Source organism: Numenius arquata, chromosome 4, assembly GCF_964106895.1.
Source record: "Numenius arquata chromosome 4, bNumArq3.hap1.1, whole genome shotgun sequence".
NCBI lineage: Eukaryota > Metazoa > Chordata > Aves > Charadriiformes > Scolopacidae > Numenius > Numenius arquata.
This window is the reverse complement of record NC_133579.1, coordinates 3161641-3189521: the sequence shown is the minus strand read 5'-3', so window position 1 is coordinate 3189521 and position 27881 is coordinate 3161641. Positions and strand designations below refer to the sequence as shown.

Below are 27881 nucleotides of genomic sequence, written 5' to 3'. Positions count from 1 at the left end.
CCGTGTTAGCATCCCTAGGCCCTCTGCAGGCACCCCCAACTGCCTGCACATCTGTCCTGCTGTCTGCACCAATGGTGCAAATCTTCCTTCTGAAATCTTTACTTTGCACTGAGTTACCCTGGGACATGGAGAAGACAACTTTGTGAAGAGTTCCTGCTTCTGCTGTGCAGTACACATGGCTGTTTCCCAGTAGCGTAGTCTGCCTAACAACAGTCCAGCTTTAACTGTGAAATCTCTCTTCTGTTTCTTCTGTTGCCATATGTAGAAGTATAAACATACAGTACTTTGGGTTAGAAGGCATCTTTAAAGATGACCGAGTTCCAGTCCCCCTGCAATGACCATGGGCATCTTCAACCAGATCAGGTTGCTCAGGGACGTGTCCAACCTGACCTTGAATGTCTACAGAGATGGGGCATCTACCACCTCTCTGGGCAACCTGTTCCAGTGCCTCACGACCTTCACAGGAAAGAATTTATTCCTCAGATCTCCTCTAAATCTCCCCTCTTTCAGTTTAAACTGTTACCCCTGGTCCTGTCGCTCCACTCCCTGATCAAGAGTCCCTCCCCATCTCTCCTGGAGCCCCTTTAGGGACTGGAAGGGGCTCTAAGGTCTCCCCGGAGCCTTCTCTTCTCCAGGCTGAACAACCCCAACTCTCTCAGCTGTCCTCACGGCAGAGGGGCTCCAGCCCTTTGATCATCTTTGTGGCCCTCCTCTGGACCCGTTCCAACATGTCCATGTCCTTCCTGTGCTGAGGACTCCAGAGCTGGACACAGTGCTCCAGGTGGGGTCTCCCCAGAGCGCAGCAGAGGGGCAGAATCCCCCCCCTCGCCCTGCTGGCCACGCTGCTGGGGATGCAGCCCAGGATGAGGTTGGCTTTCTGGGCTGCCAGCGCACGTTGCTGGCTCATGTTGAGCTTCTCATCCTCAGGGCTGCTCTCAATCCATTCTCCACTCAGCCTGATAACTTCTAAAATAAAATACAGTGGACTTAAACTTCTTTTAAAACTAAATCCTTTCTACTCTTTTATCTGTATGGAAACACGTCCTCCCTTCACATGTGTTTTGCTACCATCAGCCGCTGTAAAGTCTGAAATGTGTGTGTTCTGAAAGTGTTATAGGTACGCCTGATCCTGCCATGTGCTACAGAACTAGATGAACTTGTGTCAGTTTTCAGTTTCAAATCTAGTTATAAAAAACAGGCTTTGGAGTACTTTGAGTACATTTGCAGTCTTAGTTAATTTATGCAATGTTTCACGCATCTGTATGTTCACTTATTATGCAAGTATTCATTGTACTTCTGTGTGCCCATATAAATATCACTTGTAGCTACAGCTAAAATTTCTCTGTGTTATTAACTGATAAAGATCTTGATGGATTTCAACTGAACACACTACAGGTGTTTTGAAACTACTTATTTTAATAGTAATTCCTCTGAAGTGTCTGTGAAATAAGCACTCTTAATCCTAATAGAGAGTACACATTAATCTTAGTGTCAACTACTATCTCAGTGCTGGTTTTAATTTTAAAATATTGATTCAATTTCTCACAGGCAGCCACAAAACAAGCAGAGTCTAAAGGACTGGGAGCAACAGCATTGCAAAACATAACTGTGAATGTCAATGAAAACCACAAGTGGAATTTGAAAACAAAACAAAGGTTTGTATTAAGCATTATACTGCTAAGGGACGTGCTTGGACAGTAACTTGAAACTTGTAGAACTAGGAGTAGGCAGGAGGAAGGACATAAAATTCCAAACTACTGTCCAATAGAAAGTTAACTACAAGCACACTCTATAGTTTTAATTTTGGCATTTGCATCAAATAGCTTGGCATTAAGTTTAAGTACTTGTTGACGATGCAAGTTTTCCAGTTTAAACAGCTGTCTTGTATAACAACCAAAACATAGAAATACTTCTTTTTTCTTTTTTTCCCCTTTATGCTTGATTGAGCTTCTTTTAGTCCTGCCTTCCTAATTTCAGGCTATAGGTTGTCTGGAGAAAAAAGAAGATAAGGAAAGGGAATTAGTCTATTACTTTATCCTTACAGCTAAACACAAGATTTTCTTACTTAGTGATGCTCATGTGATGGGAAATAGTTACGTTGCTTCATGATTCCGGCAGTGGGAACCCTCAATTACACACTTTTCTAAGAAATGCTGGGGGAACTTGAAGCCAAATTCCTTCCCCCCTCCTTTGACTTTATTTTGAAAGATACTAATATTCTAGGTTTATCACCGCTTGTTTTTCAGGGAGAATAAACTGTAGTCTTTAGTTGGGATAGAGCTTGTATTTCTACAGTTTTATACTTGGAATACTTGGCATCGTTTAGTTAAGGAAATTACTGGTGCAGACAGAGTGAGCAGGAAGACAAGTCATAAGACTTTTTTTTTTTTTTGAAGGACAGCTCCTGATGCAATGAGATCTGATAAGTATGATGAAAGACTCAATCAAAAAAAAAAAAAAACTATAGAAACATTTCCTAGATTGTGAAGAAGGTATAAAGAAATAAACGTGCAAAATGCTGCGTGTCTTCAACTTGAATGTGCAATGTCTTATGTATTTCTCTTCCAGGTACAGGGAGGAAAGGTTAAGAGGGTTAATGGATTGGAGCATTTAGTGTTTGTGTGCCGCTTTCTGTAGAGAAATCTTGGGATTTTCTTTAATTTAAATTTTCTTGAATCATATATATGTCAAGTTACTGCCTAGTAAATTATTTTTTTGGCTTTTTTTTTTTTAAAGATTAATGAAAGAGCAACAGAGTGTTACAGATCAGTCACCTGGAGATGTAAAAAACCCCACAGTGAGGTAAAAATTTTGTTGTTGTCTTTCTTGGTCGTAATACTTCACAGAATCACAGAATCATCAGGGTTGGGAGGGACCTTTGAGATAGAGTCCAACCACAAAAAAAAGGAAAAAAAAAAAAAAACACACACCCACCCACAAACAGACACAAACCAACAGTCTCGGGCACTAGAGCATGCCCTGAAGTGCCACGTCTACACGTTCCTTAAATACCTCCAGGGATGGCGACTCCACCACCTCCCTGGGCAGGCTGTGCCAGTGCCTGACCACTCTCTCAGTAAAGTCATTCTTCCTGATATCTAATCTAAACCTCCCCTGCCGCAATTTCAGACCATTTCCCCTGGTCCTGTCATTATTCCCTTGGGAGAAGAGGCCAACACCCACCTCTCTACACCCTCCTTTCAGGTAGCTGTAGAGGGCAATGAGGTCTCCCCTCAGCCTCCTCCAAACTAAACATGCCCAGTTCCCTCAGCCTCTCCTCATATGACTTGTTCTCCAGACCCCTCACCAGCTTGGTGGCTCTTCGTGAATTTCTGTGTAGTTTGACTTCAGTTCTGTGTTCCTTGCAGGCCTCATTCAGGACGGAAACACAGAGCGGGCAGAGTTCTTAGCAGTGAGTATTAGCTAGTTTTTACACTTTCGAAACAGTTGTGTCAAACACTTTCTCCCTCCCCCCGCAATAAATGGGTTGATAACTGCTATCCAATGTGATTGCATTAATATGAAAAATATTTGCTGGGGGGAAACCCCTCCCAATTGTTGTGTGTGGTTTCTGCACAAATGCTGATTTGGTGGTTGTCACACTTAGGAAGCTGTGAAATGGCTTAAGGTTCTCTGGCAGCTCATTTTGCAAAATCATTCCCTATTTTCTGGTTCGCTTGGGTTTTTGTTTGCTTTACTGGGATTTACAGTACTCTGTCCAAAAGAAAGCTGCCAGAGGAGTCCTGAAACTTGTCTCTTTCTGACTTCAGATCTAGAGAACTTTGAGGAAAAGGAACTAAAGAGGCTGGCTCATTGGGAAAACAAATTGTAGTGTAAAACGCACCAAGTTAGGATGTTCGTGCATCTTCCTGGTATTACTTCTTAAAAACTTATAACACGGATTATATAATACTTATATGTGGATTCTGAAAACCATGAGCACCCTCTCCACAGGGAGATGACGTTACAGTTTCTGCATGGGTCCATATTGTACTTGGAAGGACAAAATCTTAAGATGCCTTGGACACTTGCAGTAGTTACAACCTGATACATGTTCTGTGGAAATGATGGAACTCGTATACAAATTGTCATAACTCTGCTGGTTAGTTTCCATTCTCTCTATGTAAAATAAGAACACTATATGTAGTAAAAATGTTTTTACCGAAATGAAATAACAATGTTTCATTATTATGTACCGATTTTTAACCTAATTGTTTAAAATATACTTCTTCTGTGAGCTCTATTCTGTAGAAAATATAGTGACTTTTTTGAACAAACTTATTTTTTGAGTCCTTGGACTAAGGTGAGAGTCACATGTATACATATATAAAAGTATACACATATATAAGCAGACACTGAAATTTTCCCAGTCTGTCAAAGCCTATCAAAATAGTTACACTTTTGTCTCATGTAAATGGTAGAATGCAAAACTGCTGCCGTAATGTTGACTCCTCATTGCTTTGGATGTATATTAACTGTCTTCTAGGTCTGAACAGATTACAAAATGTGGAAAAACATGCAGATGCTTCCACTTGTGGCCGAAGAAGACAGGTTTGTACCCATCCTCTGTTCTAAATGGAGATGAGTCTCCACTGCATAGAATTTTTTTCCCTAACTTCTTTTGACTCTGTCTCCAAAATGCCTGGCTTTAAGATTCTCCGTATTATTCAAGCTGTGCTACAGCTCTTGAAACTGTTTTAAGTTCTAATTCCTGTCTTTTAAAAAGAAAGGGACCCTTTTTGTGCAGTCTAATGCTTATGAGCCTTTAATTTGTTGAAATACACTGTTATTAAAGCTTAGTCTTTTTAAAACGTGGGGGGGGGGAAAATTCTTTCCACTGTTTAGATTGAAGAATTCAGAATATCACTTGCCCATAAGAGATTTTGAGCAAACTTCAAAGACTTTTTTGTTTTCCTACTTAAAAAGTTAAAGATTTTGGTGGTTTGGGATGGGATAGAGTTAATCTTTCTTCATAGTAGCTAGTAACGGGCTATGTTTTGGATTTGTGCTGAAAACAGTGTAGACAATAGAGGGATGTTTTAGTTATTGCTGAGCAGTGCTCACACCGAGACAAGGCTGCTCCTCGTGCCATCCCACCAGCGAGCAGCTTGAAAACACGTATTTACTTGGGAAACTATTCTACTTGTTTAGGGGCTTTTTATGATACATTTCAAATAGTCATTTGCATTTTCTTAATGGGTAAGCTTACTTCATTGAATTACTTCAAAATAATTCTACTATGTTCACTGATGCTAGAATTCCCTATTGGTGAGAAGGACAGAAGTGTATGCCTTAATAGAAGGCAATTTGAAGTTGATTTGATGTTGGAGTGAACTGTTAAAAACTGATTTTTGCATGTAACAAGAAAATTGGCTATCATGAGAAACCAATAAACACGTCTGAATGAAATCAGTAGTAAATAAACATATTGCCATTGTTGAATTCCTCTTGAGTATATCTTAGGAAGCAATATGGAGTCACCAGGTTATCAACATACATCTATTTTGGCCGTGAGCTGTTTCTTCTTTTCTGGTATTCATTTTGACATTTCATTTTTCATATAACAAGGAAGGACAAACTTGCTTATGTCTCTTTTTCAGACTGTCCTTGAGGAGATTTGTACTTATTACTAGTTCTTTAAGCATTTTTATGGAAGTTGAGGTACTGGTTAAATCTTCAGTCACATACTGTCCTCAGATTGGTTGAGGTCCTAGTGAGACCTCATCTGTCCTTGGAGGTTAAGCTCCTTGCTACTTATAAACAGTTTTTCACTTTCTCACAAATCTCAGGATTAGTTAAATCACTGAGAGCCTCCTTAAAACCTGCAAATACAACTGGTACCCTAAAAAAAAAAAAATACCAGTACTTAATGGATTTTTTTGTTGCTTTCAAAAGTGTAATAAATTACTTTATTCCAACTTATACTTGGATAAGTATCTTGTCAGCCAGTTGCTGGTAAGCACGGACACTTCCATCATTCTTGTTTTCAACATCAAGATTTAAACTAATTGGACCACAACTGACACAGAGCTACTGACAGCTTTATGTTCAACTATTTTTATGTTGAGATAATCTGTTATGGGGTCAGCTACAAGCGCTGCGTCCTGGTCTAGGGCTTGTGCACACATCTTGCTAGGAAAAAAAATATAGATGTCATGTGCTTAATTCTGTTATTATATAGTTCAATGGCAACTGATATGTAAAGACTAAATTTATAGAAAACTACACTTGACAGTAGTGAAGAACTCATTGAAAGTTTTATAAAAACTTGAAAGAATTAAGATTCAGGACTATGTTTCTTTAAATGCTTAGAAAAGTAGGCATTTGCTGTCTGGGTGATGTTTATGCTATACTCCCTGCCAGTGAGACCTCTCATAAATATTGTATAAAAAAAAAAAAAAGCAATGATATCGGCCTTTTAAACAATAAATCTGCTTCCTCATCTTAATAATCTGGGTTGTAAAATTGTCTGCATGCATGAAAGAATGCAGTGAATGTTCTAGAAGTCAACAGCTCTGACTTCCTTTTCCATGTAGTCCCCCTTTCAATGTTGGCATTGTTTGCGCTTGTTTAGTAAATGGCATTTCACTGCAATGGTTCAGTGCCCATTTTCAGCCTTTCACTGCCGTGTTTTCAGTGAGCTGTGTACAACAATCTGCAGTGCTATTGAAAGGAAGCGTGCTTTATTTTCTCCTGCCTAAATTAGGGCATGCGAGTGTCACAGAATTTAGGGAACTGTTTGTACTCGACTTTGTCCTCTACGCGTCTGGCAAGCCTTGTGAGTTGTCTCAAATCTGACTGATGTTTCACTTAAATTAAAGAACGCGTCTGAAAATCTGAGTTTTCAGAATTTAGTCAGACTTGGGGGGGGGAGAAAGTCCATCTATTTAAACTTGGAGGGTAAAAAAAATCAGAGCAAAGTCCCAAAATGCACAATCAAAGGATAAAAGGTTATGAGAGCAGAACTGGCTCTAAGGAATAACAAGATGCTTGGATACGTGAGGGTATGTCTACACGGTCTGTCTGGCAAACTTAAGCTTGCTCTGCCAGCGTTCTGAGCTAGCCAGTAGCTCAATATAAGCCATTTAAAAGCAAAACCCAACCCTTCTAACAACAAATGTAAGTAATCATTACAACAAGCAACACGGGTTGTGGTTGTCTTTCTTGCTGGAAGAATTTGAATTATCTGGTGCTGTAGGTCAAGCATAACTGCGTTACCTGAATAAAGATTTTTATTTAGAAAAGTTTTCTGGTATGCTCTGAAATGAGATGAACTAGATGGTTCCACTGGAATTGCTGGCCTCTTAACAACAGTAAAAAAAAAAAAATTCCACCATTTACTGCTAACGTTGCAAAAGATCCGTGGAACAGGAAGTATTGGAAAAAGGAAGTATTTTTGATAAGGGTAGGCTACGTTAGAGAAGTTTTAGGTTTCTAACTGTTTAGAAGCACAAGTGAGCTACTACCACTGTTAGTTCTTTCCCTGCTTAGTGAAGTTTATCAGTGATCAGAGTTTCTTGAAGAGACACTGATAGTTGCATTAAGCTGGAATAAGTCCAATTTCCACATGTGAAGTTTGATCTTCGTGTACCTCAGCTCTCACTTGTGTAGATGCCAAATTTTTGCTTGTTGCAGAATATCCAGAATACAATTTTGATCCGGCTGAGTGTTATCAAAGTTTCACCCCCATCTTCCCAGAAACAACCCCTGCCTTTCACCTCTGAGTGCTGCTGCCACTTTTAGGAGCTTAAATTCAAGGGGAGGGGAGAACTGTGCAGGATGACACTCAAAATTGTCACCAGGTGCCTGAATTGTTGTCACTTTTAAGGGCAGAATCTTTTAAGCATCCCCAGAAGTGTTCCAGGTCATTAGGAGAGGAGGAAGTAAAGAATTAGTTATACTAGTTGGCTTTATCAAGTTTAAATTTCTGTAAGTTGAGGCTGTTCCTCTGCAACTGCATTTTCCTTTCTAGCCAAGTCTTCACAATTTTGAAAGTTTCAATTGTAAAGGTTAAGGCATAGCAGGAGGGTCCTGGGCTGGGGCTGCTGGAGGAGGTGGCCACTTCTAACATCTCTGAACAGTTTTGTAGCCACGAGGATCTGGTTGAATTGTGAGTGTTCCGGAAATTAAATGTATATAATCTTTACGTGATGGGGGACCAATCCTTTGCTAATGCGACTACAATGATAAATTTGTAACAAAACTTGTAGAGCCTTATGGGGGCTTCCAAAGGGGACCTCTGCTAATAAACCCTCCAGTTAATTGAAACAACCGGATTGGCAAAAAAATGTTTATAGAATGTTGGAAGAGCAATAGGAGGTGCACATGGCTGAAGCTAAAGGCTTTGCATTTGTAGTTTGGAGGATGAAAACAAGTTTACCAAAGTATACGGATCATCTTGAGTGAGCTCTCATGGCAAGTGCAGGGCAGATGAGGGATCAGGGCCAGCCAGCATGGGTTTATGAAAGGGAGGTCCTGCTTAACCAACCTGATCTCTTTCTGTGACCGTGTGACCTGCCTTCTCAATGCGGGGAAGGCTGTGGATGTTGTCTACCTGGACTTAGGTAAGGCCTTTGACACCGTCCCCCACAGCGTTCTCCTGGAGAAGCTGGCGAATCATGGCATAGACAAGTGTACTCTTCACTGGATAAAAAACTGGCTCGATGGCCGTGCCCAGAGAGTTGTGATTAATGGGGTGAAATCCAGTTGGCGGCCGGTCACCAGTGGTGTCCCTCAGGGTTCAGTTTTGGGGCCAGTCTTGTTTAATATCTTTATTGATGATCTGGATAAGGGGATTGAGTGCACCCTCAGTAAGTTTGCAGATGACACCAAGCTAGGTGGGAGTGTTGATCTGCTTGAGGGTCGGCAGGCTCTACAGAGGGACCTGGACAGGTTGGATCAATGGGCCAAGGCCAATTGGATGAGGTTTAATAAGGCCAAGTGCCGGGTCCTACATTTCAGTCACAACAACCCCAGGCAACGCTACAGGCTTGGGGCTGAGTGGCTGGAAAGCTGCCCGGCAGAAAAGGACCTGGGGGTGTTAGTGGACAGCCGGCTTAACATGAGCCAGCAGTGTGCCCAGGTGGCCAAGAAGGCCAATGGCATCCTGGCCTGTATCAGGAACAGCGTGGCCAGCAGGAGTAGGGCAGTGATGGTGCCTCTGTACTGGGCCCTGGTGAGGCCTCACCTCGAGTGCTGTGTTCAGTTCTGGGCCCCTCACCACAGGAAAGACATTGAGCTGCTGGAGCGTGTCCAGAGGAGAGCCACCAAGCTGGTGAGGGGTCTGGAGAACAAGTCATATGAGGAGAGGCTGAGGGAACTGGGCATGTTTAGTTTGGAGAAGAGGAGGCTGAGGGGAGACCTCATTGCCCTCTACAACTACCTGAAAGGAGGGTGTAGAGAGGTGGGTGTTGGCCTCTTCTCCCAAGGGAATAATGACAGGACCAGGGGAAATGGTCTGAAGTTGGGGCAGGGGAGGTTTAGGTTAGATATCAGGAAGAATTACTTTCCTGAGAGAGTGGTCAGGCACTGGAACAGCCTGCCCAGGGAGGTGGTGGAGTCGCCATCCCTGGAGGTATTTAAGGAACGTGTAGACATGGCACTTCAGGGCATGCTCTAGTGCCCGAGACTGTTGGTTTGTGTCTGTTTGTGGGTGGGGTGGGGTGTGGTTGTGGGGGTTTGGTTTGGTTTTGGTGTTTGGTGATCTGGAATTTTTGGGAGGTTTTTTTTGGTGGTGTTTTGGTTTGTGTTTTTTTTTTTTTTTGTTGGATGGACTCGATGATCTCAAAGGTCCCATCCAACCAAAAATATTCTGTGATACACATGACTTCCTCCTGTACCAGATCACTTCCAACTACCGAATGGATAAACGATATTAGCTCTAAAGCAGGAGGGAACCTGAGAGAAGCAGGCCATGGCTGACCTTTTCAATTTGTAAAAAGATGTACTGTCTAGATCCTCCTTGTCTGATGAATTCCGTTTGCTGTTGTTATGTACCATATGCTGCTTATCTGACAGTTTTGGTGAAAAAAGGCATGTAAAATTACAGGAACTCTGGAGCTGCCCCAGCTGGGCAGAGGTCATAGGAGCAGGGGCTGTCACTGCTGCTCCCTGTCCTCTCCTGGAGCCTCAGCAATAAACTGCCCCTCTGTCTGGTAGGGGTGCAAGTTCACTGGTGAAAGCACACATGTGCCTTTTGATGTTGACAGTTTGCAGATGCCCCAGTACAAAGCCCCTCTGCCCACCCCGTACTGCTGCCCACATCCCACTTCACAGGTCCTTTACTGGCTGACTGGTGCAACTGGGAGCACCAAACACAAGCACTCACGTGCTCATCCCATGGGCACTCTTATGTTCTGCTTGTACTCCAGTGTACACTTGCAAGATCATGGAATGGTTTGGGTTGGAGGGGACTTTAGGGATCATCCAGTTCCAACCCCCCTGCCCTGGGGGCAAGAGTCCCTGATCAAGAGTCCCTCCCCATCTCTCCTGTAGCCCCTTTAGGGGCTCTAAGGTCTCCTTGGAGCCTTCTCCAGGCTGAATCCCCCCAACTCTCTCAGCCTGTCCTCATAGGGGAGGTGCTCCAGCCCTCTGAGCATCTTTGTGGCCCTTCACTGGACCTGTTCCAACAGGTCCATGTCCTTCCTGTGTTGAGGACTCCAGAGCTGGACTCAGTGCTCCAGGTGGGGTCTCACCGGAGCAGAGGTTCCCACAGGCCTGCCTCTCAAGCCTGTCCGGGTCCCTCTGGATGGCATCCCTTCTGTTTCACTCATTCAAGGAGACAAAGGAAAGGTGGAGGAGCCTGTGCCCCTTGGGTGTCAACTCGCAGTCACTGCTGCTGTGCTGACCCTCCAGCCCAATGACAACTACACACTCAAAGGAGAAATTACAAGACAGATAAGGGCTTTTCCTGGTCTGCTGGTCAGGACTGGTAACGTCATGTCCTGAGGAAGCTCGTACTGGAGCTGGAGACAGGGAAGGGGAGGCCAGAACTGGTAATCCAGGACCAAACCTCCCCTCCTCACTCTTGCAGCTGAGTTAATGCCAGTCCCCACAGGGGTGGCTGCAGGTGCCTTCAGCCCTGTCTTGAACCCAGGACCTGTTCATTCCATGTTCGTACCATGTTAACAGCTCAAGCCAACCCAGACTGTCTTGAGCAACCTCTCCTAAATTTTACCAGATAGCAGAAGTACCTTTGCCAGACTTACCTTGGCCAGAGTTACAATTCTCTTTCTCTCTTTTAGCCGGCAGTGGGGTGCTGGACTGACTTTTATTAAAAGCTGGGATTCAACAGCTTCTGCACACCACAGGAGCCTACAGCTGACCCTCAACCGAAGCACCAGCAGGGATTTCAAAAGGTCCTGTACCTTTCCAAGCAGCCCGTGGGTCTCCTGAGCAAAGCAGGATGTGTGAATCCCGTTCCCAGGACCAGAAATAACCCGAACTGCAGTTCGGATCAGGTTAGAGCAGAAGCAGTTTATTGCTGTGGCTCCAGGAGAGGACAGGGACCGGCAGCGACAGCCCCTGCTGATGTGACCTCTGCCCAGCTGGGGCAGCTCCAGAGTTCCTATAACTCTTACAAGCCGTTTTTCACCAAAACTGTGTGAGGTAAGCACCATATGGTACATAATGCTGAGCATTTGAGCAACCTGGTCTGGTGGGAGGTTTCCCTGGCCAGGGCAGGGGGTTGGAACTCAGTGATCTTTAAGGTCCCTTCCAACTCTAACCATTCTATGATTCTGTAACAACAGCAAATGAAATTCCTCAGACGAGGAGGCTCTAAACAGTGCATCCTTTTACAAATAGTCGCCCTTTTGTCAGTTAAATCCTTCTGACTGGTAAGACCATTAGCTGCAAATGCTTCTTGGCTACTGAGGCCTGCAAAGGCCTGTGAGACATCAACTATTTTGCATTCACGTGCTGGACACGAGTAAGTAACTGCCGTGCTTTTAATCACTCGCCTGTGTAAATTCCATAGTGCTCTTACGAACAAAAGTGCTGACTTCTTCGCTATTTCAGAGCAACTCCAAATTATGTAAAGCACAGGCAATGGTTAAATGCAGAATTAACAGAGCTGCTTGGCTGGATTTTGGTTGAAAATTGACCATTTCTCTCCTTTTGTAACTTACTATGGTCCGTGAGACCATCGGGAGCAGCAGGACATTCTCCAGCGCCAGAAACTGAAGTGAACACAAATTAATTAAATGGAACAGTTACACAATACAATCCTTTATACATCTCAATCTCATTAACATTTTTAAGTTTGTTTTTTCTGTAAGTTATTTCTGATTTGGGGGAATAAATTTAGAAAGAATGCACTATCAAACTGCAGTTTAAAACAGAAATCGATACCTACTTTTTTAGAAACAGTTTTCTTACAGAGTTGTTTCAACTGGGGATCCTGTCCTGTATTTGCCTAGATGATCCGCGATTCAGTTTGCCTAAGGAGGTGTGCTGATCATACATCAATATGATTAATTGTGTATTTGATTAGATTTTTAAGACATTTGCCAAGGACCAGACTCTATCAGAATAAATTCTTTTAAAATAATTTCCTATTAAAGTTGCTAATTGCTATTCCAGAGTGAAAAAATGACTGTATGTAATACACCTATATTAAAAATGCAGTGATTAAAATAGGTGTGGTAGGATATATAGGATCTGTAAACTTTTCTTATATATATGCATGTTTCTATAAACCTACAATTAAAAAAAATTAATACTCAGTTCTCCCTCGCACTTTTCCGTAAGGGTAAGATTTTACAAATCAAGTATTTGATTTTTGTAAAAATTCCATTTTCTTTCACTGTGCGCAGTCCTAAAATTGTTTGAATTGAGATATTTGCATCAAGAAGCAATTAAGGAAGAACAAGTACACTTGAGAACTTCAAAGGGATTGCTTACAGATGTGTAACTACAAGTAATTTTCTCTCCTTTTATGACAAATGTCATCCCATAAAGATTGAAAAGCTTGTAGGACAGCGAGACTTCAGTGGACTCAACAAACAGCAAAAACTAAATGCATAGCTGTTACCTGAGGATATGGCTGATTTCACTTTCAAATGCAATATCTACGTTTTGCTTCTATCAGCATTTTAAATATTGGGATCTGTTTTTTCTAAGCACACTGAAATTCCTTTGATGTTGGTAAATGGTGTCTTGATTCTACGTCCTTAGATTAAGGTGTCACAAAATGCTTTCTCATTTGTGATGCATACTGGGATCAATCAAGGTTTGTCCTGACTCAATCAGATAATAAAATACAATTTTGGAAAGCATGTTTGGACTGAAACAAAACTTTGCCTAATGTTTTGGTTTCTTTTCTTTTCTTTTCCTCCTTGTGAACATTGAAGCATATGCTTCTTGTTTCAGGAGGTTTCTGCTACTGTGTTGTAACTCTTGACTTGGTAACCTCTGCTGTGTTTAGTGTCAAGTTATGGTGCTCAAAAGAAATCAAAATGACCTTACCCTCAGACATCTGTACGCTGTAATAACTAGAGAGCTGTCCAAAAACTTGCTTTTCTGTTCACTATAAGCTTAGTTCTTACATGAATACCTTTCTCTGTTCATATAGCTGGTCTTTTTCTCTGTTTTTCCCCTAGAGATGGACTTATAAAGAAGACTTGGCGCTGAAATCTGGAATAAAGGAGTTTGGAGTGGGTAACTGGGCTAAAATTTTGGTCCATCGTGACTTCAACAACCGAACTAGTGTCATGTTGAAAGACCGGTGGAGAACCCTGTGCAGGATCAACCAAGGCTAATTTGGACGACGGGAACCGACTCTTCTGACGTTTCCCTACACAAGGACCTGCTCTAGCTTTTCAGAATAATAACTTATTTTAGTCTCGGATTGTCCAGCCGTGTTGCTGTCCTGAAACATGGAACAAAATAGTAACAAGTATAAAACATTCGTGTAAGCTCACTTGGATGGGAAATATAAAGCCTGGCTTTTATCTCCATGCAATAGATGGCCTTAATGTCTGAAATGTGACAATGCCTGCAGTGATTTAAGAAAGGTCAGTTACGATATAGAGGTATTAAATGACTGGCAACATGTTTAGCTCGACAGAGGCTACTAAAGAGTTGAGTGTTCTGTATTTTTAAAGGCTTGTATCTCCAGTCAGATCGAGTATTTTATCATTTTACTTCCTGCCATATAACCCATCCTAATCTGATTTGCTTCACTTTAAATTTTGGTCAGACTTGTCATCTCTGTCAGTAAGTTATACCAAAAAATATGTGTATTTTTATACACTGATTCCTTTTTTTGCAGTTAAAAGGGATAGATTCTTGAAGGCCGAAAAGTTCAGGAAATGTTAAGATAATCTCTCAGCTTTCTGTTTTGGAGGCCTGCTTCCATTAAGATCAAGTGGTGAAGGACCATCACAAAGGTTTGTTTCACACTCTTATTGTGGACAGGACCTCAGCCAGATCACCTTCCTCATTTTTGCCACCAGATGCTGTGGTTTCTTCTTGGAGCTGCATGAAACAGCAGCATTCCGTAGTCTTTAGGTTCCGCAGAGATGCTGCGTGTCTCAACGGTAACTTTTCTCAACCTTACGGTATAATATATTTTTAGCAAACATTGTGAATTTCAGGATCTTGATAAAATAGAGGCTTCGTCCTTCAGCAAGGAATGCTTAGAGCAGCCACAAACCAGCAATTCAAAAAGTCACAGAAGGTATGTGACAAGTACAAAAGTGCAATATGTGTCCTCTTTGCTGTAACAGTAATTCACGGTGAGTAATAGGTAATAAAACAGGGATTTGAGCTATCTGCATAGCAGTCTTACCAGTGCTCTAATACTGCAGGTTTCGAAGTTAATCATTGTACGTGAGCAGTTTTAACTAGTCGTAAGTAATTTATCTTTAATGTTAGCCGAGGCTTTAGTCCTGAAGTTTTGTTTACGTTCGTCTGCCATAAAGTTCACACTGTGTATTAGTGACGTGAAGTTCTGAGCGAGACCACTTCCTTAATGCTGTCTAGTCTTTATGAAGGTGGCTGAACAGGAAAACTGTGATGTGGAGGAAGAATACTTCTCCACTTGTAGTACAAACAACTGTCCAGATGATATTGGAAAGGAACAAGTTCTAAACTGAAATTCGGCTTTAGCTTTCACACTGCTGTTTTTATTCACCCTGGCTATTTAACGATGACAGTAACTACCCTCAGACCTGAGAGTGTCTGGCTGGCTCGTCGCTGAGCAGGAGCAGTGCCTGTAGGCAGGACCCTGGCCGGTAAAGAACGAGAACCTTAGGAAAAGCAGCAACTACGGTTAGAAACGTTAGCTCTTTAATTACAAAACAGAAAGGTGGAAACACGCTTCTACTGTTCTAACACAAAGATCAGTCTTAGTGGTTTGTATTAAGGCAGAGAGAGTTTCCCAAAATCCTTCGTCCAAAGTTCCGACTCCTTTAAAATTCGTTTGGGCTCCAGAAAATGCAGCAGAAAGATGTAGCTTTCTTGGCTTTGGTGTTAATTTTCTTAATCTTTTTGTTGTTGCTGGTTTAAAGGTCTTTTAAACTTTCATGTAAAAACAAAGCTATGCACCAGGGGACATGAACAGTGCTCCAGTTGCCGAATCTTCTTCCAGGTTCCTTGGCACAGAGAGTTGCCAACTGCTTCCCAGTGTAAGATTTTACCTCTGAAATGTGACAATAAATGAGGAATTAAAACACTGAAAACTGTGTATTTCACGTTATTAGGTTGTGTTGTATAACGTGTCAGAAGATTAGATTTGGTTAATAATGTAAGACTTTAATTTGCTCATCTAGCTCTTTAAACGCTTTCTGAAGCGGGCACTGTATTCCTCGGTATAGTATACAGGATGGGGGTTGTACAGATATTAAGTAGTATATGTATATTAACAAATGTATAGATCAAACAAAAATCTGTTCTGAATATTAAATGTCTACCTTCACAATGACTGTTCTAGAAATGGGGTTTCTAGAGAAAGGTTTATATATGTATAGGTTTGAGAGAGAGGAGTACCGATCCACCGCTGTTAAACCCCAAATCAGATTTGGATTATGGCAGGAAGTAATCTTTTTAAGTAAAAGTGCCCGTAGCTGTAAAAAGACCTCTTGCACTACAGAAGTTGCATCATCCCTTTATGATAGCAAATAAATTACGCAAAGCACTGAACTCTTATACTGAAATTATTTCCCAATTTTATCCAGGTTTTAAAAGCTATTTCCATGCGAACCGAAAGGGTACATCTTCTGAGCTCTACAAGTGATATGAGCTGTTTCATTTTTTTAGGTATAATAAATGCAGCTTTTCATGAGACCCCGAGAAGTCTCAGCTTGGGTTTTGCTACAGGAGAGAGGGCAGAAAAATGGTTTTCTTTACCCATCTGCGTTATGGCCGTCTCCAGAGCATCGCTGCGTGTCGGCGTTCATGGCTGGAGCCTGGCAGGTCACGCACACCGTGTGTCCTTCTCGCAGGTACTGCATCCAGCGAGCGTAGGGCCGCGTCTCCAGAGCGCAGTGCCGGGAGAGGGATTCCGTTTTAAATTCCACACAGTACCTGCTCAGAAGGAAAAGTTCTGCGTTAGCTATGACAGATAAAGCACAAGCGAGGTGTACGCTTTAAATGCACTTTACAAATACCACCACTGTGATATGTAAGTGCAAGTTAGACATCATCAATGCTAACGAGTCTGTTTCTGACCCTAATTAATGGATTCTTAAAAACATGCAAACTATTTCTCATTCCATGCCCCAGTCCGGTGTTTTATGTATAATCTCACTTTCTGCTTGTGTTCTGTATTCTTAAATTATGTTGAAAACCAGATCTCGGGAACCCATGTTTTTAATTCTGTGCTGCCAAAAGAGCAAATGGAAACGAGGCGTTAAGAACACCCACCAGCTTTATTGTTCTGGGGAAAGCATCGTGAGCATCACAGACCCAGTAATTTAAACTTCAGAACCGGCTTTACTGGTAACCAAAGGAAATTTCTTCCTGCTTGTGTCAATTCATTTAAAAAAAAAAAAAAAAAAAAGGTCTCTTGGGACCGACCACATTCAGCCCGTTTTGTTCTCAGACTTACACTTAGAGATACATTCATTGAGCATTATTTACTGTTTGCTTTCAAAAGCAGCTATCCTCAGATTCGCCCTGACCCCAAGGTCTAATTCAGGACAATTAGCAAAACAACTTCTAGAACATGCAAATGAACCACGGGAGAGAAAAACGGTACAAGCTATAGCTTATTGTTTAATCATTGCAAATCTAATTGCGTTTTTCTCTGCAGCCAGCTATTTTCTATTGAACGAGATGACCCACATGCATATGATGAATAGATTACCCAGCTTCTCCTTTGTCTGAAGGCCGGAGAGAAGACGCCGCTCGCCGTTTTCTTTCTTTACCGTATTCAGAGGTAGTTATGAAAGCAGGGACTGCGGAAGAAAGCGGTTACGGTAAGGCACAGCTGAATCGTTTTTCAATTCCTGTAACAGCGGGTGGATGAGTCAGGAGCTTGTGGATGGTGATGCTGACTGATTGACTCAAAAAGTGGTAAAATGTGGGCAACATCAGACCTCAGCCCCATTCCCTACAGCTACGCTCTCTCCTTAGTCAGAAGAAATACATCTAGAAATTCATACCATCTGGTCTGTGAGGGAGTAGGATGCGCTGGAGATAATTTGATACTTACTGAAGGAATGCATGCAGCCTAGCTGTTCACTTAATAGAAATTAAGAAAACCCCAAGTAGGAAAAAATAATAGGACAAAGAGCAACATGAGAGTAGAAAGTAAGGTTTTGGATTATAGCAGCCTTCCGATCCTTATAGCCCCTTTCAGTCCCTAAAGGGGCTACAGGAGAGATGGGGAGGGACTCTTGATCAGGGAGGGGAGCCATAGGACGAGGGGGAATGGTTTTAACCTGAAAGGGAGGAGATTGAGATGAGATCTGAGGAAGAAATTCTTTGCTGTGAGGGTGGTGAGACCCTGGCCCAGGTTGCCCAGAGAAGCTGTGGCTGCCCCATCCCTGGAGGGGTTCAAGGCCAGGCTGGATGGGGCTTTGAGCAACCTGGTCTGGTGGGAGGTGTCCCTGCCCAGGGCAGGGGGTTGGAACTGGGTGATCTTTAAGGTCCCTTCCAACTCCAACCATTCTATGGTTCTATGAATTGTATTTTTAACCAGCTGACTGCAGACAGATGCTTTTTTTTTTTTTTTCCTGTCCATTGACATCAGTAAAATTTATGAAGGCCCTGATCGGCACAAGGTATAGATAAAGCAAAGAGAGCATAAATACCATGCTCATGGCCGCAGTCCTTTCCCTGGTAAGTCAGGTATTCCAGGCAGCCAGCCTTCTGCTCCAGAGCAGGACAAGGTTCCCCACCGTTTTTAGCTTCCTGTTGTACGTAGCGCCTCCGTATCCGCAGGTGGGGTTGACACTGTTCTACGCAGCCACTCCAGTGGCTCCACTCCCCCACAACGCACGGAAGAGCTGCAAAGCGGGATAAAAACATTACTAGGAGTAAAGACTTCTGTTTTATCCCAATTGCTCTCAAAAGCTTGAGTAATTTGAGTAGCTGCCCAGAGAGGTGGTTGAGTCTCCATCTCTGGAGACATTCAAACCAACCTGGACATGTTCCTGTGCCACCTGCTCTGGGTGACCCTGCTCTGGCAGGGGGTTGGACTGGGTGATCTCCAGAGGGCCCTTCCAACCCCAACCATTCTGTGATTCTGTAATAAGACTGCGTCTATTATTTTCTTTCTTACATACTTTTATTTGTCGGGTTTTAAGTGCTCTTCTAGGAGTTGAAATCTTCAACTTTACCATTCGAACCTGCCTGCGGTGCTCAGCTCCCTGTTCCATCCCTTGTCCAGAAAGAAACAGCTCCTCGTGGAAACCTCTCACTACAGCTGTGCGGCTCTTCTGTACCCTCTTCTGAAGCACACGGCATCAGCCCCGAAGGAGATCAGCTCATGGATTATCTGGACCAGTGAGTGCTCTGACCTATCTTAGCAGTAGGTCAAAGAACTTCTCTTTTTACCTACAAAGTAGGTACAAAGAACTTCTCTCTTCATCTGTTAAATGCATATATATTAGGTGAGTCCACTGAAGGTCTCAGATGAAGAAAGAATGAAAGATGCTTTGGTTTGTATTCCCAACTATAGAATAGTCCACTGGATATTTGAAATTTAGTTCTGGTGGATCACAAACTTCCTCTGAACTTGACCAAAACATTAGGAGGAAAGTGCCACTGTTTTTAAAGGAAACTTTGAATCCTAAGAAAATGCATTTCCCTCAGGCAGAGCATCAATAGCACAGGTACCGTACACTTGTACCTTTAGTCTCTCCTAACCCAGCCCGATAGTCAGAGGTACAAAGAACCTCTGTCTTCATCTGTTAAATACATATACATTAGGTGAGTTCCCTGAAGGTCTCAGGTGAAGAAAGAAAGAAAAATTCTTTGTTTTGTATTCTGCAGTATTTTTCTGGCAACTGTTGAAAGCTTTAGCCCAGTTAATGGCTTTTCACACCTTTTTGATTAAATAATATGCAGGTTCTTTAGAAAAAAACTAAATCATCATATTACGTAGAGAATGAGCCCTTATTTCCTGTTTGTCGCTTTCTGTAATGTTTCCAGGAGAGATGTAAATGATAGACTAAGCATCTCTTCGTTTCAGTATTGTCCTGAAGCTCAGATCTATCCTGTTATCCACTAGCCATTTCCTTCCTTATTTTATTCCCTGCAGCACATCTAATAATGAGGGCATGCTCCTTGCCAGTTCTCATTTGTATTAAGCATGATAACGCATTTTTCTGATTTATAATTCTCCCTCTTCTTGCATTTCTCATCTATATTCTGGCAAACCAGTAGCTCTGCGTTAACCTTGCCAACGTAAGCGTAGGCAATAGGCCAGATGTCTTCCAGGTGCATACAAATAATCTACTATGGAAGAAAAGGTTTTGCAGTCTGATATCCCCAGAATACAGAAACAGATGGTGGACGCGTTATTCCTGAGCAAGAAGCTACGTAACACCCAAGTCTTCACTTTATTTGTCCATTAACACTGTACGCAACAGTAAAAAACACACAGCTGTTTCAGGTGTCTCCATGAGACTGAACTTTCCTCAGCCTCATCTCCAGGAACACTGTTGTCCCAACGAGGAAGTTCAAGTCTGTGCAGCCTCGGCAGGCAGAGCAGTGGAAAGAACAGGTAAGAAAAATGTCTTGTACATGGGCATCCATCAAGAGGAAGAATCCTCTGAGGATAAGCAGTCATTTCCCTACATGAGTAGTCCTCAACCTGTGGCCTATGAGGACATTTAATCCGACCAGTGGTCCATTTACAGTAGCCTCTTTTCCTGGAGGTCGCCTGGTCGGTGCTCCTGGTTGGGCAGCCGCGTTCCTCTGGGCCACCTCCACTCTCATCAATGTGTGTCTCCAGTGTGTGCCCAGCAGTGCCCAGTGACAGGACAAGAGGTAACGGGCACAAACTGGAACATTAGAAGTTCCATCTAAACATGAGGAGGAACCTCTTTCCTGTGAGGGTGGCAGAGCCCTGGAAGAGGCTGCCCAGAGAGGTGGTGGAGTCTCCTTCTCTGGAGACATTCAAACCCTCCTGGACACGTTCCTGTGGGACCTGCTGTGGGTGACCCTGCTCTGGCAGGGGGATTGGACTGGATGATCTCCAGAGGTCCCTTCCAACCCCATATCATTCTGTGATTCTGTGAATGTCCTCTGCCTGTACCGGCTTTCCCGTGCTGCTGGGTGAGCGGGGAACGGCCTGGTCTGCAGCTTTCCTTAACCGTGGAACGAGACAAGCAGTCACAACACTGCAGCACAGGTCCACACTGCTTTCCCTGATATCATTAGCTGCTTTTTGTCCTCGGATGGGCTTGGTTATTCGATAAAGCTATAATTAATGTCACGTAATTGAAACACTAGCACATAGTGGCTTATAAAAACCTAAAGGTGCCTATGTTAGTATTAGGGTTTCTTATTGATATGGTAATTCCACAGTTCTTCAAAGACTTGTTTTCATTGCACATGGTAAATAGGCTTAACATTATTTTCCATGCAGTGTGAATCACATTTTACTTTGCTTTTCCACTTCTTTATAAAGGCAGGTCCTCAACATGACACTTAGACAATGGTGCAAAATACATGTTATAATCAATGGTTGGGCAATCTTAAATTGTTTCGGAATTAGTTTGGGTCATGAGTTTCATTATCTAGTTAAATGAAGTTTTTTCCTTTCCCATGTTTCTGTTTCCCATTAGCTTGTAATGGAACATATCACATTTTCGATATTTTTCCCTTATATTTCCTGGTTAGAGATTAAATCCCCAAGAAGCTTTACAGCTTAACCACTAGTCACCTACTTGTATCAGTCTCTGCAACTGTGAAGGCACCACTTCTAACGTGTTGCAGCGCATCCTTCAGACATTTGTTTCAAGCATTTAGAACAAGAAAAAAAGAAAAACAGTGATGGGACACCAAAAATGTCTTAGACCCCACCATGGGATAACCGGGACAAGTGTTAAATGTAGTATGGAAATCACGGTCTTTCTCACTCGGCTGCAGAGCCAGAGAACAGTCCTTGGCCCCAGTTTATTTAGTAACACAAGCATAGACTTCAATGCCTGATCACACATCTCAGTTCTACCTACAGTACCCAAAGGACAGCAAGTGTCATCTGGCCCAGCTTCCTATCTGTTGACTATTTCCCAAGTTGGCTGTATGAATTGACCTGCAGAAGAATTTCCACATCATTTAAATCCCCTATTAGCACCTTGGTAAGCAGATAACATGAAGTTGAGCATCATAAGACCCCATCTGGAGTACTGCATCCAGCTCTGGAGCCTGGGGTCTCCATAAGGACATGGACCTGTTGGAGTAGGTCCAGAGGAGGGCCACGAAGATGCTCAGAGGGCTGGAGCACCTCTGCTGTGAGGACAGGTGGAGAGAGTTGGGGTTGTTCAGCCTGGAGAAAAGAAGGCTCCAAGGAGACCTCATAGCAGCCTTCCAGTATTTGAAGGGGCTCCAGGAGAGATGGGGAGGGACTCTTGATCAGGGAGGGGAGCCATAGGACGAGGGGTAATGGTTTTAAACTCAAAGAGAGGAGATTTAGATGAGATCTGAGGAAGAAATTCTTTGCTGTGAGGGTGGTGAGAGCCTGGCCCAGGTTGCCCAGAGAAGCTGTGGCTGCCCCATCCCTGGAGGGGTTCAAGGCCAGGCTGGATGGGGCTTGGACCAACCTGGTCTGGTGGGAGGTGTCCCTGCCCAGGGCAGGGGTTTGGAACTGGATGATCTTTAAGGTACCTTCCAACCCAAACCATTCTATGATCATGTTTTCCATGCAGAAAACTCCCCAAGGGACTGAGTAGCTGCATAACAAATAAAGCGATGATTTCACGTCTTCATGGAATTAAACCAAGTTGACAGTTAAATATTGGTCATCTGCAGCAAGACATGGCAATTTTATGGTCATCAGGATTTAAAACAAGAATTATGAATTGCCTTAGTCATGTGGAATAATAGGAATATTTGGTCGCTAGAATGGAATTTAGCCAGTGGGATAATGACATCTCTCTTGCAGTCAGTACCCAGCAGCTATTAAGGGACAGAACATCAGTTTTGTGCCTCATTGGAAAGATGTCAAATTCCCCAGCGTGACAGAGGATGGGTCCCAGAGCTGACATAAAAGGAATGGTGCCATCTCTTGAAATACAAAAAGAAGTGTTAGGGACCCACAGCTACATCTTTATGGTCTCTATGTTACTATGGGTCCAGCTTAATTAACACAATGATGGCAGACGATGATTCACTGAAATAATGAGAAGGATGCAAGTCAAAGGAACCGAAATCATAGAATGGTTCAGGTTGGAAGGGACCTTAAAGGTCATCGAGTTCCAACCCCCTGCCCTGGGCAGGGACACCTCCCACCAGACCAGGTTGCTCAAAGCCCCATCCAGCCTGGCCTTGAACACCTCCAGGCATGGGGCAGCCACAGCTTCTCTGGGCAACCTGGGCCAGGGTCTCACCACCCTCACAGCAAAGAACTTCTTCCTCATATCTCATCTAAATCTCCCCTCTTTCAGTTTAAAACCATTCCACCTCATCTTATATAAAGAGTCCCTCATAAAGGCTTTCTCCCCATCTCTCCTGTATCCCCCTTAGGTACTGGAAGGGGGAGCCTTCTCTTCTCCAGGCTGAACACCCCCAACTCTCTCAGCCTGTCCTCACAGCAGAGGTGCTCCAGCCCTCGGAGCATCTTCGTGGCCCTCCTCTGCTGGACCTGCTCCAACAGGTCCATGTCCTTCCTGTGCTGAGGACTCCAGAGCTGGACACAGTGCTCCAGGTGGGGTCTCCCCAGAGCGGAGCAGAGGGGCAGAATCCCCTCCCTCGCCCTGCTGGCCACGCTGCTTTTGATGCAGCCCAGGACACAGGGGGCTTTCTGGGCTGCCAGTGCATGTTGCCAGCTCATGTTGACCTTCTTGTCCACCAACATCCCCAAGTCCTCAGGGCTGCTCTCAATGCGTTCTCCTCCCAGCCTGTATTTGTGCCTGGGATTGCTGTGACCCAGGGGCAGGACCTTGCACTTGGCCTGGTTGAAGGACAGTGTTTGTGCTCAGGCAACTACCAAAATGTGGAAGGTTGGACGAGACACTTGGAAGTTCAAAAATACACAGAGAAATTACATTGCTATCCTATGAAACAAAGCTTGAGTGGTCAGGGCTTTTTTGGTTTTTTTTCCATTTACAACACTGAATCATAGATTACTTTTTTCTGAGTCACACTCTATCTAATTTTTTCCCATCTCTGGAAGAAAGAGGCTGACAGTATCTTCATTGAATCACTGCACAACGTATGGGGTAATGTATAAGGATCTGCAGAGGAACCCCTTCCATTCAAATGACAAGGTCATTCCTTTTTCGGACTTTCTCATTGTACAGTAGTTCCCATTTAAAATGCTCTCTGTGTACAAGAATATTCTTTCTCCGTTGTTAGAACTATATGGAAATGTATTTAAAACCCCTTGGACATACCTTCATCAGCCCATGGACTTCTGCTGGGCAGTCTATTTATAGAGTACCAGAACTACTATGATTTTTAGGCATTAACCACGGCATCAGCAGCTTTAGGACGCCCCTCCTTTCAGTGGTTTCTATTATTTTGGAGCGTTGCTTTAGTATTATTAATAGAATCATAGTACCACAGAATCGCCTGGGTTGGAAGGGACCTTTCAGATCATCGAGTCCAACCACCAACCCAACACTGACAGAAACCATCACTAAACCATGTCTCTAAGCACTATGGCTGCCCGGCTTTTAAATACCTCCAGGGATGGTGACTCCACCACTTCCCTGGGCAGCCCATTCCAAGGCTAAGAACCCTTTCTGTGTAAAAATTATTCCTAATATCCAGTCTGAACCTCCCCTGGTGCAACTTGAGGCTGTTTCCTCTTGTCCCATCGCCTGTTCCTTGGGAGAAGAGACCGACCCCCCCTGGCTACACCCTCCTTTCAGGGAGTTGTAGAGAGCGAGAAGGTCTCCCCTCAGCCTCCTTTTCTCCAGGCTGAACACCCCCAGCTCCCTCAGCCGCTCCTCACAAGACTTGTGCTCCAGACCCCTCACCAGCTCCGTTGCCCTTCTCTGGACACGCTCCAGCCCCTCAATGTCTTTTTTGTGGTGAGGGGCCCAAAACTGGACACAGCACTCGAGGTGGGGCCTCACCAGTGTCCTGACACATTTCTTGATTACACATACTTGAGGCACTTTACGTTTTCCCCAGATACTTTGTCCTGTTAAATATTTGCGAAAGGACGAAATGTCATTGCAGAGGGTGCTGAGAGCACGGGTGGTGAACAGGCTGGCGAACAAGCTGTAGCACGAGAACCACTGGTCGCCTTTCCTCACGTTCCTGTTTTAAAATTCTTTGAACTCTACCTTCAAAACAGTATTTCGGAGTGAACTATGCCAATAAACACCCCTGGTGTCATTAAAGACGGGGACAGAATTTAGAAACGCTCAGTGGTGAGACCTCGACGTCTAACAGGAACAAAAACAACTCTGAAATTTCCAGTGAAGTCGATACAAACTCCCACTGGAAAAAAACATAACTTACAGGCTGCTCGCAAAAGAGTATATACGATCATTGGCCCTTCAAAAGAATGACTTCTTGTGCTGGGTTTTGTAGTTTGTGGAAGTATGAGCTCTAGGAACATCTCGCCAGGCTGCCAAAATCCTGTCCTCCCGTGCTCCCACCCATGCAGAACGTCCTGCTCCCGGCGCTCACACCAGCATCAGCGCTTGCACAAGAGAAAACTGAGTTTCCTGCAGGTTCAGCTCCCTGAACTGGGCCAACAGAGACTGTCCAGTTCCAGCTCTGGTGCAGGAACGAGAGACAGAGAGATTTTATAGAATCATAGAACGGTTTGGGTTGGAAAGGACTTTAAAGATCATCGAGTTCTAACCCCAGAGCAGGGACACCTCCCACTAGACCCATCCAACCTGCTCTTGGTCCAGGACAAGAGACAGCACAAGCACATCACGCATTTCGAGGCGACCACCACTGAGCTGGAGACAAAAGATACCACCTCATCATCAGATGCCAGAAGTCATGGTAAGAAAAGTGTCTCAACTAGCGCTTCCTGAGCACACGTTTGAGCTGCTTGTTGCACAGCGTAGCGATTTTGGTCAGATCACAGCCCCGTGTAACGCCAGCACTGCACACCTTCACTGGGTCTCTCCTATCGCACCTGGCTATCACAGAATCAATCTTCTTGGTTGGAAGGGACCTTTGAGATCATCGAGTCCAACCACAAAACAAAACAAAAAAAGAACACCAAAACCAAAACAAAAACCCAAAACCACACAAAACAAACGCCCACAACCCCACCCCACCCCACACCCACCCACAAACAGACACAACCCAACAGTCTCGGGCACTAGAGCATGCCCTGAAGTGCCACGTCTACAGGTTCCTTAAATACCTCCAGGGATGGCGACTCCACCACCTCCCCGAGCAGGCTGTTCCAGTGCCTGACCACTCTCTCAGGAAAGTCATTCTTCCTGATATCTAATCTAAACCTCCCCTGCCCCAACTTCAGACCATTTCCCCTGGTCCTGTCATTATTCCCTTGGGAGAAGAGGCCAACACCCACCTCTCTACACCCTCCTTTCGGGGAGTTGTAGAGGGCAATGAGGTCCCCCCTCAGCCTCCTCTTCTCCAAACTAAACATGCCCAGTTCCCTCAGCCTCTCCTCATACGACTTGTTCTCTAGAAATGCCGTTTGATTTACTGAAGAGACGCAATGTGCTGTGACTGAACGACAAGCGTCCTGTCACCTCTCCCCCAACTGATTTAGCTGAACGAAACATCAGTATGTTAAAAAAAAAAAAAAAAAGAAGCTAATTTTAAAGGTGCTACCTTCTGTCAGACCTCGTGGCGCACATTTATTTTTCTCCTTTGCTTATTCTGCAGAGATTATTTAGCGACGAGAGAACTGACCTCGTCTCCTCTGGAGAGCTGGGGTGGGAGTTCTGCTCGGCAGAGTCTTTCTGCGTGGATTTACATCGCCTGGGACGGGTCCTACGCCCTCCGGCAGCCCTACTCCCCCTGCCCAAACCAGGCAGCTCGGGGACCCGAAGCTGTACGTGGCTACATCGGCAGGGCGCTGAGCCTGCTAATTACACCCTAATTAGCAGGACGGTGCAGCGGAGGCTCGTGACTTGGTGGCTGCAGGCTGGCTGAGGGCCGATGCTGCACCTGCAAAGCCTGGGCAGCCTCCCGCGTCGCGGGCAGAGGGAGGGAGGGCAAATCGTGAGGACCACGAAGGGTAGAAATACCAGGAAAAGAGGGGGTGTAAATACCTCCAAGGCTGCTGGGTCCCACTGGGACCCTTTCCCCTCCTCGTCACTGCTCCCCTGGGAGCCACCTCTCCCCCCCCCCCCCCCAGCCTGGCAGAAGACCCTCTCACTCCTTCCCCTGCGCTGTTTTTCAAGTCCTTTGCCCTGACGGTTGATCATTGCTGGTTCCTGCTCCTAAAAATGAGGATAAAAACCTCGCCCGGGGTTTTTCCCCCATTATTTCCTCGATATTTGTTCGGTGAGACGTGAGGAGTCAGCTCAGAGACACAGGCGGTGCTAAAGGAATCCCCCCCGTTGTCTTCCCTAATCCTTCATCCCCGCTCTAATCCGTGCGGATTTGGGATGAGCGCGAGTGAAAAGTGCGGAACGTGGCATTTTAGAGGGAAAATAACTTCAGCCGGGCAAACCCCAGGCACCTGGAAAATGCCTAATTGTGGGACAAGCCCCTCTTCCCATTCCTGTGCCTGCTCCTGCCCTCACCCAGCCCCAGCCCGCTCCCTGCTCATGCCCCCCCCGCCCCGAGGCTGGTGATACCGGGCAGGAATTTGGAATTTGGCTTTGCAGAGCCCCCTCCCAGCCCAGACCCTTAACCCTCACCCCCCCACCCCCCCACCCCCCCCCAGAACCCATCTCCAAACCCCAGGAAAACCTCCAGCCCCCCAAAGCACCCACAGGCAAAGGGTATCCAGGGGGATCCCCGCTCAGCTTTGCCCCCCATCTTCCCCCTCGGAGGGATGCGGACCACCCCGAGCCCCCCCAGGGCCGGGGGAAACGGGACAGGACGAAGCAGGGGACACACACACACACACACACACACACACACACGCACCTACCCGGGCACTCCTGGCCGTGATCGTGGCAACAATCCCCGGCTCGGCGACATCCTCCGTCGCAGTAGCAGGTCCCGTAGCCCCCTCCCTCCCTCCATCCTTCTCCCACACAAGCGGCGTCTCGACCCTCGCAGCATTTTCCCGAGCAGCTCCCCCCGGCCCCGCTGCCGGCCCAAAGCAAACCCAACCACAGGGCTCCCGACAGAGCCGCGCCGCCCAT

General features: G+C 44.7%; 2 protein-coding genes across 2 annotated transcripts in view; one reads left to right on the top strand and one right to left on the bottom strand.

Moving 5' to 3' along the window:
- Window positions 1-15679, top strand: part of TERF1 (telomeric repeat binding factor 1) — a 25151-nt gene extending 9472 nt beyond the window's left edge. Inside the window, exons 6-10 of the mRNA XM_074146477.1 lie at window positions 1549-1655; window positions 2737-2802; window positions 3369-3412; window positions 4487-4551; window positions 13602-15679. Of these exons, the coding sequence (XP_074002578.1) occupies window positions 1549-1655; window positions 2737-2802; window positions 3369-3412; window positions 4487-4551; window positions 13602-13760 (441 nt within the window). The 3' untranslated portion in view covers window positions 13761-15679. The remainder of the gene's footprint in view (window positions 1-1548; window positions 1656-2736; window positions 2803-3368; window positions 3413-4486; window positions 4552-13601) is intronic.
- SBSPON (somatomedin B and thrombospondin type 1 domain containing) lies at window positions 15271-27881 on the bottom strand. The gene is made up of 5 exons (XM_074146478.1): window positions 27665-27881; window positions 18258-18452; window positions 17309-17399; window positions 16351-16527; window positions 15271-15643 (listed from the first exon to the last, which is right to left on the bottom strand). The coding sequence occupies exons 1-5, from the start codon at window positions 27879-27881 to the stop codon at window positions 15526-15528; spliced, it is 798 nt and encodes a 265-aa protein (XP_074002579.1). The 3' UTR covers window positions 15271-15525.

Coding starts and splice junctions, on each gene's coding strand:
- SBSPON (XM_074146478.1), bottom strand. CDS start 27,881: ATGGGCGGCGCGGCTCTGTCGGGAGCCCTGTGGTTGGGTTTGCTTTGG. Junction 18,453..27,664: donor TCACGGCCAGGAGTGCCCGG/GTAGGTGCGTGT, acceptor CCCGCTTTGCAG/CTCTTCCGTGCGTTGTGGGG. Junction 16,528..17,308: donor TCAGACAAAGGAGAAGCTGG/GTAATCTATTCA, acceptor CCTTCTGAGCAG/GTACTGTGTGGAATTTAAAA.